General features: G+C 41.9%; 2 protein-coding genes across 3 annotated transcripts; both read left to right on the top strand.

Moving 5' to 3' along the window:
• Positions 1–1,479: 1,479 nt before the first annotated feature.
• Positions 1,480–10,981, top strand: nfatc2b (nuclear factor of activated T cells 2b). Its single transcript, XM_088423655.1, has 10 exons — positions 1,480–1,675; positions 3,557–4,454; positions 4,526–4,697; positions 5,198–5,400; positions 5,946–6,118; positions 6,676–6,816; positions 7,739–7,794; positions 7,907–8,039; positions 8,153–8,746; positions 10,662–10,981. Exons 1-10 carry the CDS (start codon positions 1,576–1,578, stop codon positions 10,718–10,720), a joined length of 2,529 nt encoding a protein of 842 aa, XP_088279781.1. The 5' UTR covers positions 1,480–1,575; the 3' UTR covers positions 10,721–10,981.
• LOC148418577 (uncharacterized) lies at positions 10,870–15,624 on the top strand. 2 transcript variants are annotated; one of them, XM_088423656.1, is made up of 8 exons: positions 10,870–11,198; positions 11,382–12,590; positions 12,678–12,796; positions 12,865–12,912; positions 12,999–13,223; positions 14,947–15,124; positions 15,203–15,376; positions 15,467–15,624. In XM_088423656.1, the coding sequence occupies exons 2-8, from the start codon at positions 11,492–11,494 to the stop codon at positions 15,556–15,558; spliced, it is 1,935 nt and encodes a 644-aa protein (XP_088279782.1). In that variant the 5' UTR covers positions 10,870–11,198; positions 11,382–11,491; the 3' UTR covers positions 15,559–15,624. The 2 variants fall into 2 exon arrangements, with proteins under 2 accessions (XP_088279782.1, XP_088279783.1); XM_088423657.1 differs by having other exon boundaries at positions 10,871–11,198; positions 12,678–12,772.
• The last annotated feature ends 1,035 nt before the right edge of the window (positions 15,625–16,659 follow it).

Below are 16,659 nucleotides of genomic sequence, written 5' to 3'. Positions count from 1 at the left end.
AAACGTCTGCCCCGAACCTGAACTTGAATCTGAATATTAACATTGAAATTGTGGAATGCACTGTTTTTGCCTAAAGCATAAACAATACATCACTATGCTGTGAAGCTTAGTAATAAATTGATTATAATACAAAAATGTCTTTCAAGGTTTACTATACAATATAGATCAAATGATTTGTAGTTATAGGCTTAAGCCAACTTCCACTGGATGTGTAATGACAGTAATGAGCTACATTCAAAATGGCAAATCCATATTTCCAGTTATGTAGGTGAGAGTAATCTAAAAGAAATGCAATAGTAGTGTAATGCATTAAATGTCATCAATCAGTCATCCATTTTCTAGAGCCCCTTATCCTCACCATTTGTGCCGATCCCATCTGGATTCGGGCAGTAGGCGGGGGACACCCTGAACTGGTTGCCAGCCAATTGCAGGGAACAAGGAGACAGTGTGGGAGGAAGCCAGAGTGCTCGGAGAGAACCCACGTTGGCTCGGGGAGAGCATGCAAACTCCACACAGGAAGGCTGGAGCGAGGTGGATTTGAACTCCGGTCCTTTTAACTGTGACCCTTTAACTATTTACTGCGCCACCGAGCCGCCCGCATAACATTTTAAATACAGCAATATGTAATGTAACTAATTACTTTGAAACGACAGTCATAGGTAATAAATAATGCATTCCAGTTTTGAAGTAACTTGCCCAACACTTATAATTATAGAATCCTACAACATAAATCTACAGGACAATTTAATATGTAGGTTAAGAGGGGCACTTGGAGAAGCTTACGCTATACTTTTAAAATACACAATTACTTGGATGGATGGGTGGAGGTAGGTGGTAAGTAATAAGTATCTCTTAATTTTACGTATGCATCAGTAAGTGTATACAGTTTAGAGAACTTTTATTTGCATGCACCAATTATAACACAATAAATATTGACCAATTAAAAAACAAAACTAGGATTTTTTTTTTGTGGACCCGTACAAACAGGACACAGGAAGTCATTGTGTAATGCTCCCATCTAGCGGTCATATGTTTGTTGCTCCTGCAAATACGAACGTTCGTTTTTTTTAATTACTTTATGTAACATAATGTACACAATGTGTATGTACACAAACAACACATAACATATGGATGTTTAGTCTACTAAGAAAATACATACATTCTAAATATCTATACAAACAAACAAATGAGAACTGGAAAAGGTGAGGTGATGCAAGGTAACAGACTACTTGAAATGTTCTACCGTTTGTGATTTCAAACTTTCATTTAAAGTCACAACACAACGTCCGCCATATCCAAGCATCAATGTAATTTAAACAACCTTAGTGACGCTCTCTTTCCTGCAACGAATTTTGCAAATCAAAACAATCACAATAAAAGTACATGCGCGCATGCACGGGTACATACGTACACACTAAGCACACGCCCTAAGCAGTGACACAGGAGGAAGTTTGCTGCTTCAGTCGAGCAACTCTTCAAAGTCACAATACCCATCTCACATTATCCGCTGTTGTCGTTGAGGGCTTTATTTGAATTTGGAAATACATAATACATTCATCAAAAAATTATCAGCTGATGGAGATGGCTTCTGACATTAGTCAGGAAGAGTTGGACTTTTCAGATTTGTTTCTCTATACGCCACCTGATGAGGACTTTTCTGCTGGCTATATTCCAGGTGAGCATCCATTAAATGTGAAACCGTAAATATAAATTGCAGCTAGATCAACTATGTAAAAGCTTCAGAGTGAAATAGAGTTTTTTAGTATATGCGTGTTTTAACGTTTGGTTAAAAAGTGCACGCCTACGAACGACTTCAATCATCATAATGTATGAAATACTAATACATCTTCATTTTTCTGTCTGGTTTTCCGTGTTTGGGGCGCTGTTGCGGGACTCCGGGTGTACCGGAGCACATGTGGTTGCCCTCCTCTGGTGCACACAGAAAATAGACTGCTCGTTGGAGAAAGGAGAGCATCTTAAATTTCGTACCAGTGAAAGTCTAGTTCAGCGTGTTTGTGATTTGGTTGATGTTGCTTGTCATGGCTGGATGTCATGGCATGATGGGTGAAGAGGTCGAAGGTGGTGGACCCAAATGCAGGGAAGCCGGAGGAAAGTTGCACCCCAAAGTAGCTCATTTAATAAGAGATGAACCAAAATAAAACAAGGAAGCAGACTGCATTCAAACAAAACTCAGAAATATACTGACTTAAGAGAACATTTGACTGGCGAGGAGACACAGAAATCAGACTCGCTCGGAGCAACATAGACTGGGACTCTTACACCGTGACAGAAAGACAGTTAGACAATAACCCGACAACCAACGGAAAGAAAACTGGGAACTAAATACTGTACACTCAACACTAAGCTGGTGACACAAAAAAGTTGGACAGGAACAATAGGCAAGGAAACATGATTGGTTGACACATGGGGGGGCAGGTAAACACACAGGTGAAAACCATCAGATTGACGAAGACAGACACGAGGACAACAGAAACATCCACTTAGAAACGTCAACAAAACCCCACAAAAACAGAAATCCGAAAACCTTGATAACTCACAACAACACCAAAACAAACCAACAAATACCAACCGAACATGACAGTCCTGGATTCAATCCCGCACTGGCCTTCCCGTGTGGAGTTTGCTTGTTCTCCCTGTGCCTGTGTGCATTCTTTCTGCTCACTCTGGCTTCCTCCCACATTCCAAAAACATGCATGGTAGGTTCATTGGACGCTTTAAAATGTCCTTGAGTGTAAATAGTTGTCCTGTGATTGACTGGCAACTAGTTCAGGGTTACCCCACTTACTGCCCGAAGCCAGCTGGGGTAGGCACCAGCAAGCCAGTGACCCTAGTGAAGATAAGCAACTAAAGAAAATGGATGGATAGACGCAGGCACATTCCACTTGGGCGTTCCGGCGAACGTTGTGAGACTCATCCCTCAGCGCAACTCATAATTTGGTTCGCAAAACTGGACTAGATTTTAGACAAACTAAAAGCTGGTTTGTTTGGCGGTGCAGGTGGGGTTGATGCAACACGGGTAGTTAGGACACGATTTTTGGTGTCGAAGTAGGAAGAAGCAGTGGTTTTCTAGTGAAATATGTGCAGGTGGACTCATTTTCCGCAACATGCGTGAATGGAATGGTATTTCATTTGTAAATGCATCAATGACATAATCATGATCATTTTAAAAACATTTTAATATCATCAAGCTTGCGCGGTAGGGGAGCTGGAGCAGGAGATGTGTTGTGTCATGCCAGAATGGCACAGCGCGGCTTATGGTAGGCTGGGGAAAATAAATAATGCACGTTCGATTAAAAATTATTCTTTACATAAATTGATTGATCATTTTTAAAGTGTTTGAATAGCACCCTGAGCGCCCAGTGGGGTGGGAGTCTGAGAGTTTTGGTGATTAAGCGTGACAATCCTCCTGAATTATTTTATTCAGGAGCTTGTGACCTTTGTGAGGATAAGTGGCTATGATGGATGGATGGATGGATGGATGGATGGATGTTAAATAATAAAATCTAGAAGTAAATGTCACTGGTTATATTGACAGATGATGCTGACCAGCCTGCCCTACTAGAGACCAACCATCACACCGCATTCATTCAGGATGCCTCCTCAAATGACCCAGCTGAAGAGAGCTCATCGGAAGGCGCGTTTGACCCCATGGGCCTGACAACGACACAAGGGATCATCCGGGCTCCCAGCCCTAGGATTGAGATAACTCCATCGGGGGACTCGCTTACCCTTCTGGCCTTACAACAGATCCCTGGCTCCAAAGCATTTGGAGCCTACCGGGAGTGTGCAAGCCCCGCTAGTAGCAACTCTTCCACAGGATGGCCGGCGGATGCATGCTCACCATCAGCTTCTCCATGCATTTCCCCTTCAAACAGAACCACATGTGCCACTGAGTTGCCCACAGCTGATCTCTGCACATTTTTACAGGGTATCCAAACATCTTCCGCCCACTCCTCTCCAGGTAATAGCTTCACCGATAAGCTCTTCCTCCTACCTCAGCACCAAGTCACCACCTCAAAACACATCCAGCGGCGCTGCCGCTCTGTGTCGCCACAAGGCAAGCGCACCCACGATCAGGCCCTTACTTGTTTAGGGGCCACTCCTGTTAAACAACGCTCCCGGAGCCCAAGCCCTATCCCCCCGCCCTACAACCTGCTGGGCGCCCACGCGCTCCACCAGAGCCGGACTCTAAGCGAGCACGACATCCAAGCCCAGACATCTGGGCTATGCCAAGAAGACAAGGTGAGCAGCCTTGTCTTATCTCAAGATGCAGTGCAAGATGGAAAAGGGCCAAACCCAAGGCCAAATTGCGAGTACAGGAAGTGTCACGAGTTGGAGAGGATTGGTAGAGTTGGAGCTGAAGTCAGGCCCGCAGGCTTTTGCTTGCTACCAACTTCATGGCGTCCTCTCCCGGTCCAATTTGGAGCAATTGGGTATGTTACTTTTCTCTTTAAATTGAAAGAAGATCAAGTATCTCTCATCTTATCACTCCTTTCTCCTTAAGAGGTTTTTCCTTGGCACCTCTACCCTCTCTAGACTGGCCATTGCCCAGTCAGTCAAGTCAGTTCGTGCTGGTGATCAACTCCCAGCCAAGGTCTCACCACAGGGCTCATTATGAGACTGAGGGCAGCCGCGGACCCGTCAAGACACCAAATGGGGGGCACCCCGAAGTACAGGTACTTCTTTGGATTCATTCAACATCATTGTGGTGTTTTATTCTTGGATATCAAGTGACTAGTAGAAAAAAAACTCACTTTCACTTCTTGTCCCTGCCATCCGTTGATGAGAAATAAGCAGAAGCGAGATTGTGAACACATAATAATGTTTCCTGCAAGACAGAGTCTATGTAAGACGGACAGCCATACAAATTCAAATTATCTGTAGTCCCACAAAGTCCGTGATCATGATACAGCTGCCTGTTGAAGCTGGCTGTACACCTGCTAGCAGGTATGTTTGCATGAAATGCAAATAATCCCTAATTGCTCATCTTTATTGACTGATCTGGCAAAGAAATCAATGAGCCGTGGCTGTTTTTTGCTCACTTAATGTAAAAAAAAAAAAAATCTTCCTGTGAAGGCTTTACTGGTGTGAAGTTGTTCTCTAGTTACACAAATTAGGGCTTTAATGAGCCTCTTTTCAAGCGTGACTCTTAAGCTGCTTTTGTTGGACTCATCAGCTCCATGGTTATCGAGGCACGGCTCAGCTAGGCCTGCAGGTCTTCATCGGGACAGCCGACGAGAGGCTGCTGAAACCACATGCATTCTACCAGGCTCACCGCATCACCGGGAAGACCGTGACCACGCCCAGCATTGAGAGAATGGTTAACGGGACCAAAGTGTTAGAAATCCCCCTGCAGCCAAAGAACAACATGAGAGTGCTGTGAGTAGGCTCTATAAAAAAAGTTCACAGAGTTTCTGTGGCCTTGTTAATATCTCTAAGGGTGTTCAAATCAGCTTTCACCACCTAACATATATATGCTAGTGCTTATAGAAACATAACATGCACCACTTTCTGTGTACCAGCATTGTTTTCCATGGAGGGAGCTAGAGCAGTGGTCCCCAACCTTTTGATCACCACGGACCGGTCAACGCCTTAGATTTATATTTGCGGACCTGAGGGGGTAGGGGGTTCTGCTCTAAAAACCACATCATCCTTCCAGGGGTTGGGGACCACTGATCTAGAGAACATGACACATGCATGTTTACAACCACAGCCATAAATGCTTTCACAAAAAGGAACCGGTTGCAAACAATTCAAGCTGAATAATGTTTTACAGAATTTACAATCCTTCTGAAGCAATGGTAATACTATGGAAATGGCACCATTCAAGGATTACTACAAAAAATAAAGTTGAACGATACCTTTTTGTATCTCAAAACAGATAAAGTTGTCCATCTGTTGATATGCAATTTCATGTTTCTCAGGATCGACTGTGTCGGAATACTGAAGCGGCGAAACGCTGATATTGAGCTCCGGAATGGCGAGACTGACGTCGGACGGAAAAACACTCGTGTACGCTTGGTGTTTCGCGTTCACATACCACAACCCGGAGGCCAGTTTGTGTCGCTTCAAGTGGCCTCCCATCCGATCGAATGCTGTAAGGATGTAGCTGAAGATCAATTATCATTACAATCAGTGTGATCAGCTCCTGTATGTTGTGATCATTTCAACTGTTTAAAAGCCTCTGGAAATAATCGCTGCTGTTTACACCCTCAATTAGTTTCCTTTGCTTTTGCAGACAAGACTCAAATTGTCATATTTTCCACTTTACAAAACGAATGCCAATGCTACAAGCTCATTTTGCTAGTGTTTTCACTGCATGTGATCACTCAGCACATAGGATATTTCCTCCTTAGACCTACCAAGGCTCCGCTGACCTTATTTTAAGTAAAAATTCTACTAATGAGCTAGATTCGAGAATGAACCTACACTTATGTAGTGGTAAAGTCTTCATGTAACATTGTATTCTTACGCCGGTCTGCAACCTAGCTCACTGTAACCTCGTAGCATACATCAGGACCGTCATGAACCAAGAACTTCCTGTTCTGAACCGCACAACTAAAGCTTAAAATTCCTGTACTTTGTGTTTGTGCACAGTTATTATTGAAGTGCAATGTTGTAATAAAAATGTTTAAATTGTTTGTATTTGTTCAGCCCAGCATTCAGCTCAGGAGAGCCCTTTGGTTAAGATGCAGAACCTGGACCGATGCTCCGTACTTGGTGGGCAACAAATGTTCCTGACTGGGCAGAACTTCACATATGACTCAAGAGTGGTGTTCTCAGAGAAGACAGAAGGTCAGACTTCAATGTAAAACAAGTTAGGTCTTAATAAGTAGGGTGTACAGTAATCATTCAAAACAGAAAGTACCTTGCAGTTTGACTGAGCACAAACAGCGGAAATGTGTCTAACCATTAAACCACACTTCTTCTAAAAGGGACACAGTAATCCTCTGAAGCAAATTACCACATTCATTTTTGATTTTGTTCAGTGGTGCATCTCAAAAGGTACACCACATTTCCTTGTAAAACCTAGATAAAAACGTCTTGAACATCCTCTTCCTACACCCGAGTTAAAACCAAAGGATAAAGGGGAATGTGTATATTAGTGCTATCAAGAGAGTGAAAAAAAGGAGAGCTTAATAAATTAGATTTGTGGTTGATTTAATTGATCTATTTTTAATCAAATATTAAAAATTCTGAGAAAACCCCTCAACCATTTTTTTCTTTTTTTTTTAGCTACATTGTGTATAAAAAACCCTGGTGCTTAAAAACAATCTGGTCAGCATACAGAAAGCAATAACAGTACAAAGTAAAAATTCAAAATCAAGAAACGTAAAGCTTTAACTATGACTATAATTAATTGATCACAATGAATCTGTTAATCTGACACTGCTGATTTGTATATTCACATGAAAATGATACATTTCCCGATAAAGATCTTTTATGGAGCTCATCAAATAGACGACAGTTTAACTTTACATGAAAGTTTATTTTCTGGCTTTGCTGCTTCTTGCATGTTGGTTTTGTGAGAATGAACCTAACCTTCCGTTGACAACAAAATGAACAGTTTCATAGTTGCATGGGTTTCAGTCAACAGGATGTGGTTAAGAAAGTCTAAATTTGGATTTAAAAAAAAAGTAAGAGCAGGTGGGGAATCAAATGGAGGACTTGAACAATCACGCTGCCTTTTTTTCTACAAATATGTGTTGACTTTCAGATGGCCAACAAATCTGGGAAGTGGAAGCAACTGTGGACAGAGAAAAAAGCCAATCTGTAAGTTGGCTTCCTGGCTTTCACATGTACAGTATCATCAGTTGCAAGACAGTCTTCCATGGCCTCCAACCACTATCATTTCAACAGCAAATATTTACGCTTTCCCTTCCAGAATATTTTGATGGTTGAAGTTCCTCCATATCGAGACCGGAGCATTTGTCACCCGGCCAAAGTCACCTTTCTTGTCATCAACGGGAAGAAAAAGCGCAGTGAACCTCAGCATTTCATCTACACCCCCGTGATAGGTATTTGAGCATTGAATGTCATGGCGTGAAATGCAATACATTCTAGCTAGTGGGAGGCCTGCAGCATCGCTTCCACTTCTCGGTGTATGAGCAGCTTTCTTTTTGTACCCCAGATATTAAAACCGAGCCAGTGGATGAGTGGCAGGTGAATCTGTGTAATTACGCCGACACTCAGCCTCGTTGTGACGCACAAGTGAAGTCACTCTTGCATCGAATGGACAAGGAGAGCAGTCTTCAACCATTCCGTATGCTTGCATCCAATCCGTGGGATTACCAACCAGCCTTTTACCAGTCGAGGACAGCAGAACTAATTAATAAGACGGATCTTTACCATCCTACAAACCAGCTTTATTGTCAAAACTTTGCAACCATCTTCCACGGTGGCATACTTAGCGGATCGGTCCCTGCCAACATCCCCGCCTCAGCCCATCTCCCTGAGGGACCTGAAATCAACACAGCAACAAAGAAATTGGGTCAAGACCCTCAGATGATTGAAGCATTCCAGGCCTATTCATCTACAAGACATGAAAATCCTGTGCAAGTTGTGCCATCTTTAGGAAAGTCGGCCTCTTCCAAATTAGTTCACAGCGACGGTTGTGGAAAGTCTTTAACACAGACGGACTCAAACAGAGCCAACCAAGAAGCTCGGTCTCAGGAGAGGGCTGCGGTAAAACAAGAGGACCTCAGCTGCGTCTACCTGGAAGATGGTGAGCAAATTTGTCGTTCACACAGCAAAAGGGAAAAGTGAAATTGTCTTGGATTCAATCATTTAAAGAATTGTAGGTACCCAGTTGACGTATATCCCAAGTAGAGGTAAAATCTTAAACCCAAGCCCAAGCCGACCTAAAATGTCATTCATTACGTTCAGGTCGGGTCGGGCTTCTCTCTCGCTGACTTTTTTTTTTTTTTAATAAATATATGTTTATAAAAATGTATACTAAAACAATGTGTGTATACTAAACTAAGTAATACTTGTTCTAAAATAAATAATTTTAGGTGCTGTAAGGTAATGACTAAAAAAATGAAAGCTTTTATTTTAAATTTCGTTGAAACAAAACTATAGAAATAGCAATTTCATATAGCTTTTCCCATTTATTTGATTTGCATTATTCTGTTTAAAGCCTAGTGGGCTGCATTATTTCTCCGCATAATTAAGCAGGTGCGCACCAATGACGGACGGCCTTAAATTTTTCCCCGTCAACTCTTAAAAAAATCAATCCATCAATGATGGAAAATTGTGGGTTAATGTAACATCTGCAGACACAGATATATCAAAGATGTAAATGCTCATACAGTCTTGTTAAACTTAGATATTGTTACAAAAGGCTTTAATTTGTTATCATAATTCACCTCCTCCTCCCGAGTCCTCACAAATAAAATGTGAAATTTCGGGCTTGCTTCGTGCTTGGGCCTGCAAATGAAGTTAATTAGTCGGGCTCGGGCTGGGTCGGGCTTTAATACCGCGGGCCTGGGTCGGGTCTGGCTGGATTTTTTAGGCCCGATCTTACCTCTAATCCTTACACTGCACAGATGGCCAAACTCTAGTCCTTGAGGGCCGGTATCCTGCGTGTTCTCTCTCTCAAACGCACCTGATTCAAATGATTTGGATCGTTTTCAAGCTGTTGCAGAGCTTGCTGCTGATCTAATCATTTGAATTATGTGTGTTGGAGAGAGGTAGATCGAAAACATGCAGGATACCATCCCTCGAGGACTCGAATTTTACACCTGTGCTCAAGTGTGCCTGGAGGTATACAATATGCAGTACAATTGATGTTTAAGTAAAGTAAGTTACAACAAAATCAATTTTATTTCAATAATCCATATTTATATAGATCTTTCATAAGCTGTGTGGTACCAGCAAAGACCACAGATAAAAAATTCTACTCTTTAGAAAAGTCTTTTAAAGGTAACTACAAAACTCAAGATGTCTGATGCTTGCGATTTGGTCTGCAAAGCAAGCAAGCGCGTTGCCAGTCATCACTTGCAAATCCTGCGGGTTTCCTCTCTGTTGACTTTCCTGTCTTTGTTACTCTCGCTCTCACAAAAAAAAAAAATTCAAGAAATGAAAAAAAAGTACCTGCAAACACACATTTGCAAAGGTGTCAAGAAAAGTGTCTTCCCAAATTGAGAAAGCAACGTCATTTAAAATGTTGTAAGTCTTGCAGACTAATCTTCTTGTCTGTTGACCAACATATTGTTATCTATGGTGGGGGCTCAGTAAAGGGAAGTATATATGCAAATTAAAGCAGCCAAACCAGTGTCAAACCAAACAAAGACTTATTCAGTATGTCTATTAAAATTTGTACAGGGTGGCAGAGTAGTACAAACTCTAATAACATCCAACACTACATATGTTCGATTTCTGTTCTTGAATCTGTTTTGGTTTTTTTTTTGGGGGGGGCAACAAAAGAAACATATACGTATATTAAAAAAGAAATGAAAAATGGCTATTAATCTGACTGCATGAGTAATGGCTATTAATCTGACTGCAACTTTTCCAGCTGATCCTTCCACTTTTGGTAGCTATCCCTTGTTACCCTGAAGAGGTTATGCGGTGTAGAAAATGATTTTGCAACCCTGTTTAGTAGTTTTAAATGTTACATTGCTCATTCGTGTTTGCAGTGAATGACATCATCCGACGAGACCTGAGAGACCATCATAGCGTTGCTGGAGACTTGTGACATCCCAGACTCTAAGAAGAGCACCGATTCCCAGTCATCACCAACATCGTCGATGTTTCCATTGATTTCTTTATGTTGTCATCACTGATTTTTTAAGTCAGTTTATAAAAGTAGTGCCTTTCATGTGATTGTGATCATATACGTGTGTGTATTATGTATAAAGGAGTAGATGTTATACTCCTAATAATCAAAACAAATATGTTTGCAGGATACATTGTATACCGTGTACATATATACATAAATAGCAGTGCAGTACAGTAATTCTTTCAAATGGTTGAGCAATTTTTGTTCTGTTAATAATTCCTCTCCCTTGCACATGAAGAGGCATGGACAAGTTTGGGATCTTTGATTTCCCATCCAGTGACGACTGTTTTGGTGCGTAAACAGTACTGTGCTCTTTAATGAAAATTGGAGGGTGGCTTTTAAGTGCTACGAAATCCTGCTTCGTAAAAAGATGAACCGTTTTAGCTGATTCAAGGTAAGCGTGAAATTATAAGTAATTCAAAAAGTAATTCAAGCTAATTGGCTTTGTCTCAGTGGGGTTGTCCGATTTGACAAGCCGAAAAATGACATGAGACAAAAGGCTATCTGTAAACAAGGGTTTGATAACACCTCTAATACTGAATGTAAATGTTTGGTTAACTATGTTTATCACTTGCAGAGAAACAAGAAAATATATTTGAGGTTTGGAATTTGCAATGAAACAGCAAAAAATCCACAAAAAGGCATGATGCATGTGACGTAACCCAAACGGTCAGTGAATTAACAGCGATGACACTTACTGCTCAAGAGAAAAGAAAGACTGGCACAAACCCTGTTAAACACAACATCAAAGACATGAAGATGGTTGTGGTCACTAAAGCAAGAAGGCAAAAAGCTAACATGAAAAGAGAGACCATCAAAAGTACACGGAGGCTCATAGATATAAAAGTAATCGGGAAGACAATGGTGGCTGAATGGACCGCAGCAAAATCTTGCACAAATCCTGAAATGCAGAAGAGGAGGCAGTGTTCCGAAGCCAAAAAAATGGCCTTGAAGACTACATGGACCACGATAGGATCGGGCCAAAAACAAAGAGCTGTCACAAGAAGACAAAGAGTCAAATCCATAAACCCCCCTGTTAAGGCTGTGCAAGTTAAAGGAATCAAGAAACCACCTAATATGCAATCTGAGGCTCACACAAGGAAGCGCAAGGTCAACGTTGTGGAAATGGCTGTTACTCTTCCACAGAAATGGACCAAAATCACACCTGGCGCAAAACAAAAGACGACCAACAAGCAAAGAGTCAAAGCAAAAAAGCTGCCAGTGAAGGCTGCTAAAGAAGCAGAAGTAATGAGCAGCATAGAACAAGACCCTCTCCGCTCCCAGAGTGTCGGCAAAAAGGCGAGAAAACGAAATCCTGACACAAGGCAAGGTGCCACCAGAAAAAAGAAGCGGATAGAAGATACTCTCGAGATCGAGAAGGATCGTCTTGCAAAGGGCAGCAACAGACATTCTGGCACAACCGTAAAAAGGGAACCAGAAGGCAAACCAATCAAAATGTCCCTGAAGACCGTCGACGGAACCAAATGTAAAGATAACACAAAACCAGATGCTTTCACAATGAAGCTGAGGGTCACAGATGCAAATGTTTCAGCAAAGACAATGCAGAAGACGGAAAATAACAAACAGCGTCTCACAAAATCAGAGACTTTCGCAAGTCGTCAGAGGGTAAACTCTGCTAAGGTGATTGAGAAAGCAGAGCCACCTAGAGGAGATCCGGGAGACAAAGCGCATGAGAAGGCTTTCCCAGCTGAGGAGTCTTTCCTAAAACCCAAGATTTCTTTCTTAGACCAAGTGAAAACAATTCTCTTGAGTGCAGCAAGCAGAGGTGAGAAGGTACAGTAGTCACATTTTCACTGAGTGATCCAGTTTAGTTCTCGTTTTGCTCAGTAAATCTTGATCTGTTTGTGTGCAGCCTCATTCGAGACCAAATATGAAAAGTTGGCCAAAATTGGCGAAGGAGGCTTTGGATCAGTCTATGCAGGTCACAGAAAAACAGATTGTAACCCAGTAAGTAGGTGGTGTGCGCTGCATGTACGTACTCTGTTTTATACAAAAACAAAAGATGTTTGTTACCAATGTTAATCAAATGCGTCCCGAAGGTGGCGATCAAATACATCCCCAAAGCAAAAGTAAAACATGTTCCATTGGTGAGACCTTCATCCTTCCCTTTATTAAATGTTTCTTTAATTGCATTTTACATCCGAGCTGTCTAAATGTGTTTGCTTTTTTATAGAGCATAAATGGAAAGGTGCAAAAGGTCCCCTTGGAGGCCATCTTTATGCTGCAAGCATCCAGTATAAAGAACTCAGATGGGAAATCGGCAGTAATATCACTGCTGGAAATATACGATCTGGAGAAAGAGCTTGTTCTGGTTATGGAGAGGCCAGTCCACTCTGTAGCTTTGTCTACATACTTGACCCGACGGAGGCTTGGTCTATTTGAAGAGGACGAGGCAAAGGTACTGTAAGTAACGAGGCATGAAATGTCCAGCATTTAGTGGTTGTCGCACAAAATGCATGGATTTGATTTAGACACGTCCATGTCTTTCAAATGGGCGTTTAATATTTTATATCAAGTCAATCTTCAACTGCAAAACGGAATGCATATTCAGTAAACGTGGATCGCTCTAAAAACAGTTGGGTCATAAATGGACTGGCAGCCATATAGCCTGAAAAAGTCGATCACTTTAGACCAGTGGTTCTTAACCCGGTTCGATCGAACCCTAGGGGTTCGGTGAGTCGGTCTCAGGGGTTCGGTGGAGCCTCCGCCGCAGAGGTCCACCCCTCAGTCTAGTCTGCAGTTAGTGGGCACAGTCATTGAAAGCGTCTTGCTCTGAGATTTCCTCTCGGTCCGCTTTGAGGTCGCTGGATAAGCAGCAAAGTGAGACCTCCTTCTCGGGACCACGCACCAGAATTAGCCTGTTATCTCCCGAGCGCCGATCCAGGCAAATAAGCTCCTGCGGCCGGCGATCTAAAGGATCGATCACCGTACGGACTCACGACGTGGCGGTGGGGAACTGGTACTTTTACCCACTGTGTTGGTTTTGTTATTTGAACAAGGTGATATTAATGCACAATTCATTTCGTGCACCAGTAAAACAAATCATATTTCATTTTTTACTAAGGAAGGGTTCGGTGAATGCGCATAAGGAACTGGTGGGGTTCGGTGCCTCCAACAAGGTTAAGAACCACTGCTTTAGACCCAGCCTTTTTTCTGCACCTAGCATATGACACAGAAAAAATATTCTTGAACACAAATTAGCACAACAATTAACTCAAAATGGGCAGTGACAACAACAACACAACAACGACAAGTGATTACAACAACGGATTAAGAATGCACTTTCGACATTTTTAATTCGCTGACTTTTTTTGGGCATTCCAATTATTTGGCATGGACGTCCATCGGTGACAGACTGACGGACAGTCTGTCAGTGCTAACAACGTGCCCACCTCTGATGATTATCAATGCAAAACATTTGCATCTGCCAACATTTACCAAAGGAAATACCCAGCACAAACGAAAATGCTAAGTAAATAAACACATAGTACAAGGCAACACAATACAACATTCTGGAGATAAAACTAACAGATCAAACAGGAACAACACGTGTGCATACAGCAGGCATGTCCAAACCCGGTCCTCGAGGGCCACCTATCCTGCATGTTTTTGATGTTTCAGTCTTCCAATGCAGCTGATTCAAATGGTCAGGTTTGTTGTCAGGCTTCCCCTCAGCTTGCTGATGAGCTGATCATTTGAATCAGGTGTGGTAGGAGGACAGAAACCTCCAAAACATGCCGGATAAGCGGCCTTGTTTTTTTTAAAAAAGACTATAGCAAGGAACCAAGCTGAGAAAAGCAGAGTACGTCATGGCAGAGTCGGACTAAATGAACCAATCACAATAGATTGTGCCTGCAACAATTTCTGAGATTTATGCATCACGTGCTGCAGAGGTGACGCTGTCATCTCGCACAACACAGTGATACAATGCTGCCGTTGTTGCCTAAGCATATGCAGGAGTATACACGTATCCTAGTGCTGACCTCATGCATCTAAAAGTTTGATTTTGAGAAGTTGTGTGCTTACTGCTCATCTGCATTCATCATTTTACATTTTTGCGGCTGCATGCCATTGAAATGTCTGGAATGCTCTCACTCCTGTATAACGTGTCTATTCCTCAGTACATCATGAAGCAGCTGGTAGACGCCGCCATCAAAATGCACGTTGCTAATATCTTCCATCGAGATCTAAAGCAGGAAAACATTCTGTTGGAGGCCTCACCTGGCGTCACTCGTGTGCGCGTCATAGACTTTGGCTGTAGCTGCTTAGTAAGCATGGAACCGTACTATGAATATTTTGGTAAGACATTGAACTTCTGCATTGCTTATAAGTGTCAATTTCCATTTTCATTGTTGTTCCATCGCCATTCCTTTTTAGGAACCTTAAAGTATGCTCCTCCAGAGTATACACACAGGCGATCATATTGCGCTGGTCCGACCACAGTGTGGCACCTGGGTGCGCTACTTTTCGAACTGCTGGACGGAACACAGCGGTTTGACACACGCATGTTCCTTTCTAAGCGGCTTCAGTTGAATAGGGATCTGTCACAAGGTGAAATACTGTGAACTATTTGCCTTCGTATGACAGCATATTTCAGCAGATCATTGTAGCCTAAACATGATTTTACTCTCTTTATATCAGATTGTGGAGATTTCTTGGGGATGTGCTTGAGTTTAGACCCCACTCAACGTTGCACCCTGGAACAGTTGCAGTGGCACCCATGGCTACTCTGATACCCTCCCGTCACACCCACACAGTCCATTTGTGTGTAAATAAAGTTTTTGTATCGAGTGGACAAATATCAGAAGATCGTGTGAATTGTAAATTTAAGTGCCTTGAGTCTGTGCAATATATCATTAGACTAAATACATAGTATGACGAAACTGTATTTGAACAGAAGAGGTAGACTGGCGTTGTCTTCAGTGATTATGTACTGTAGTTTGTTGTGTTGAACATGTGTTGAATTAGCAGTCCACATACGTTCCTACCCTCACTCATGGTCACAAGTTATGGTTAATGAGCTAAAGAACAAAATATTGGCAAAAAGCGGCCACAAAGAGTTCCCTCAGAATGTTATCAAGGCTCTCCCTGACAGAGGAGGTGAAGAGAAAAATATGGAAAATGTATATTTAATTTTAAATTAGTGGTGTAAATGGTGTAGAAATAAGAAATGTTGTTAAAATACTAAAAACACAAGTCCTCTGACTTTTAACATTGGGGTGGCGTGTGGAAGACTGGACAGCACACTCGCTTCACATGCGGAGGTTGTGGGCTTGATCCCAACTATGGCCCTAATGAGTCAAGAGCTTGCATGTTCGGTTTATTGGATGCTCAAAATTCCCACTAGGTGTCTGTAACAGTGTGAATTGTTGTTCGTCTCTGTGTGCCGGTCTATAAAATAAAATAAAATACTATTGCAAATATAGCGCAACCATTCTCATATTTGTAACCTCTCCTTCAAAATGTGTATTTTCCCTTCAAAAAGTGAATGGCAAATGCTAGTCCGAGCTCTAAAAGTGGAGAGAAACAAATATTTCCAAATTACAGAACAATATTATTGCGACCACAGCCCTCAAAAAATATTCCAAAACTGTTTTCAGACTTCAAAACTTTTATAGAGAATTTTATAGAGAACAATCATTTAAGTGATACCGAGTGGGAAAAAATGCTACCAATAAAACTTATCATCTGCTGTTGGGATTAGTATTGTAGTAACTTGCCATTTTCCGAACATATGCACGCTTAAGTGATTTATGTACAGATATGAACATAAAATAATGAACAAATATATCCCATGCAAAGTCAAACCTCTTTGCTCCGTAAAATACAAAGAA

This window comes from Hippichthys cyanospilos, chromosome 9, assembly GCF_059441005.1.
Source record: "Hippichthys cyanospilos isolate Australia breed blue-spotted pipefish chromosome 9, RoL_Hcya_1.0, whole genome shotgun sequence".
Taxonomy (NCBI): Eukaryota; Metazoa; Chordata; class Actinopteri; order Syngnathiformes; family Syngnathidae; genus Hippichthys; species Hippichthys cyanospilos.
The sequence above is the reverse complement of the archived record's forward strand: the minus strand, read 5'-3'. Positions and strand labels throughout refer to the sequence as shown.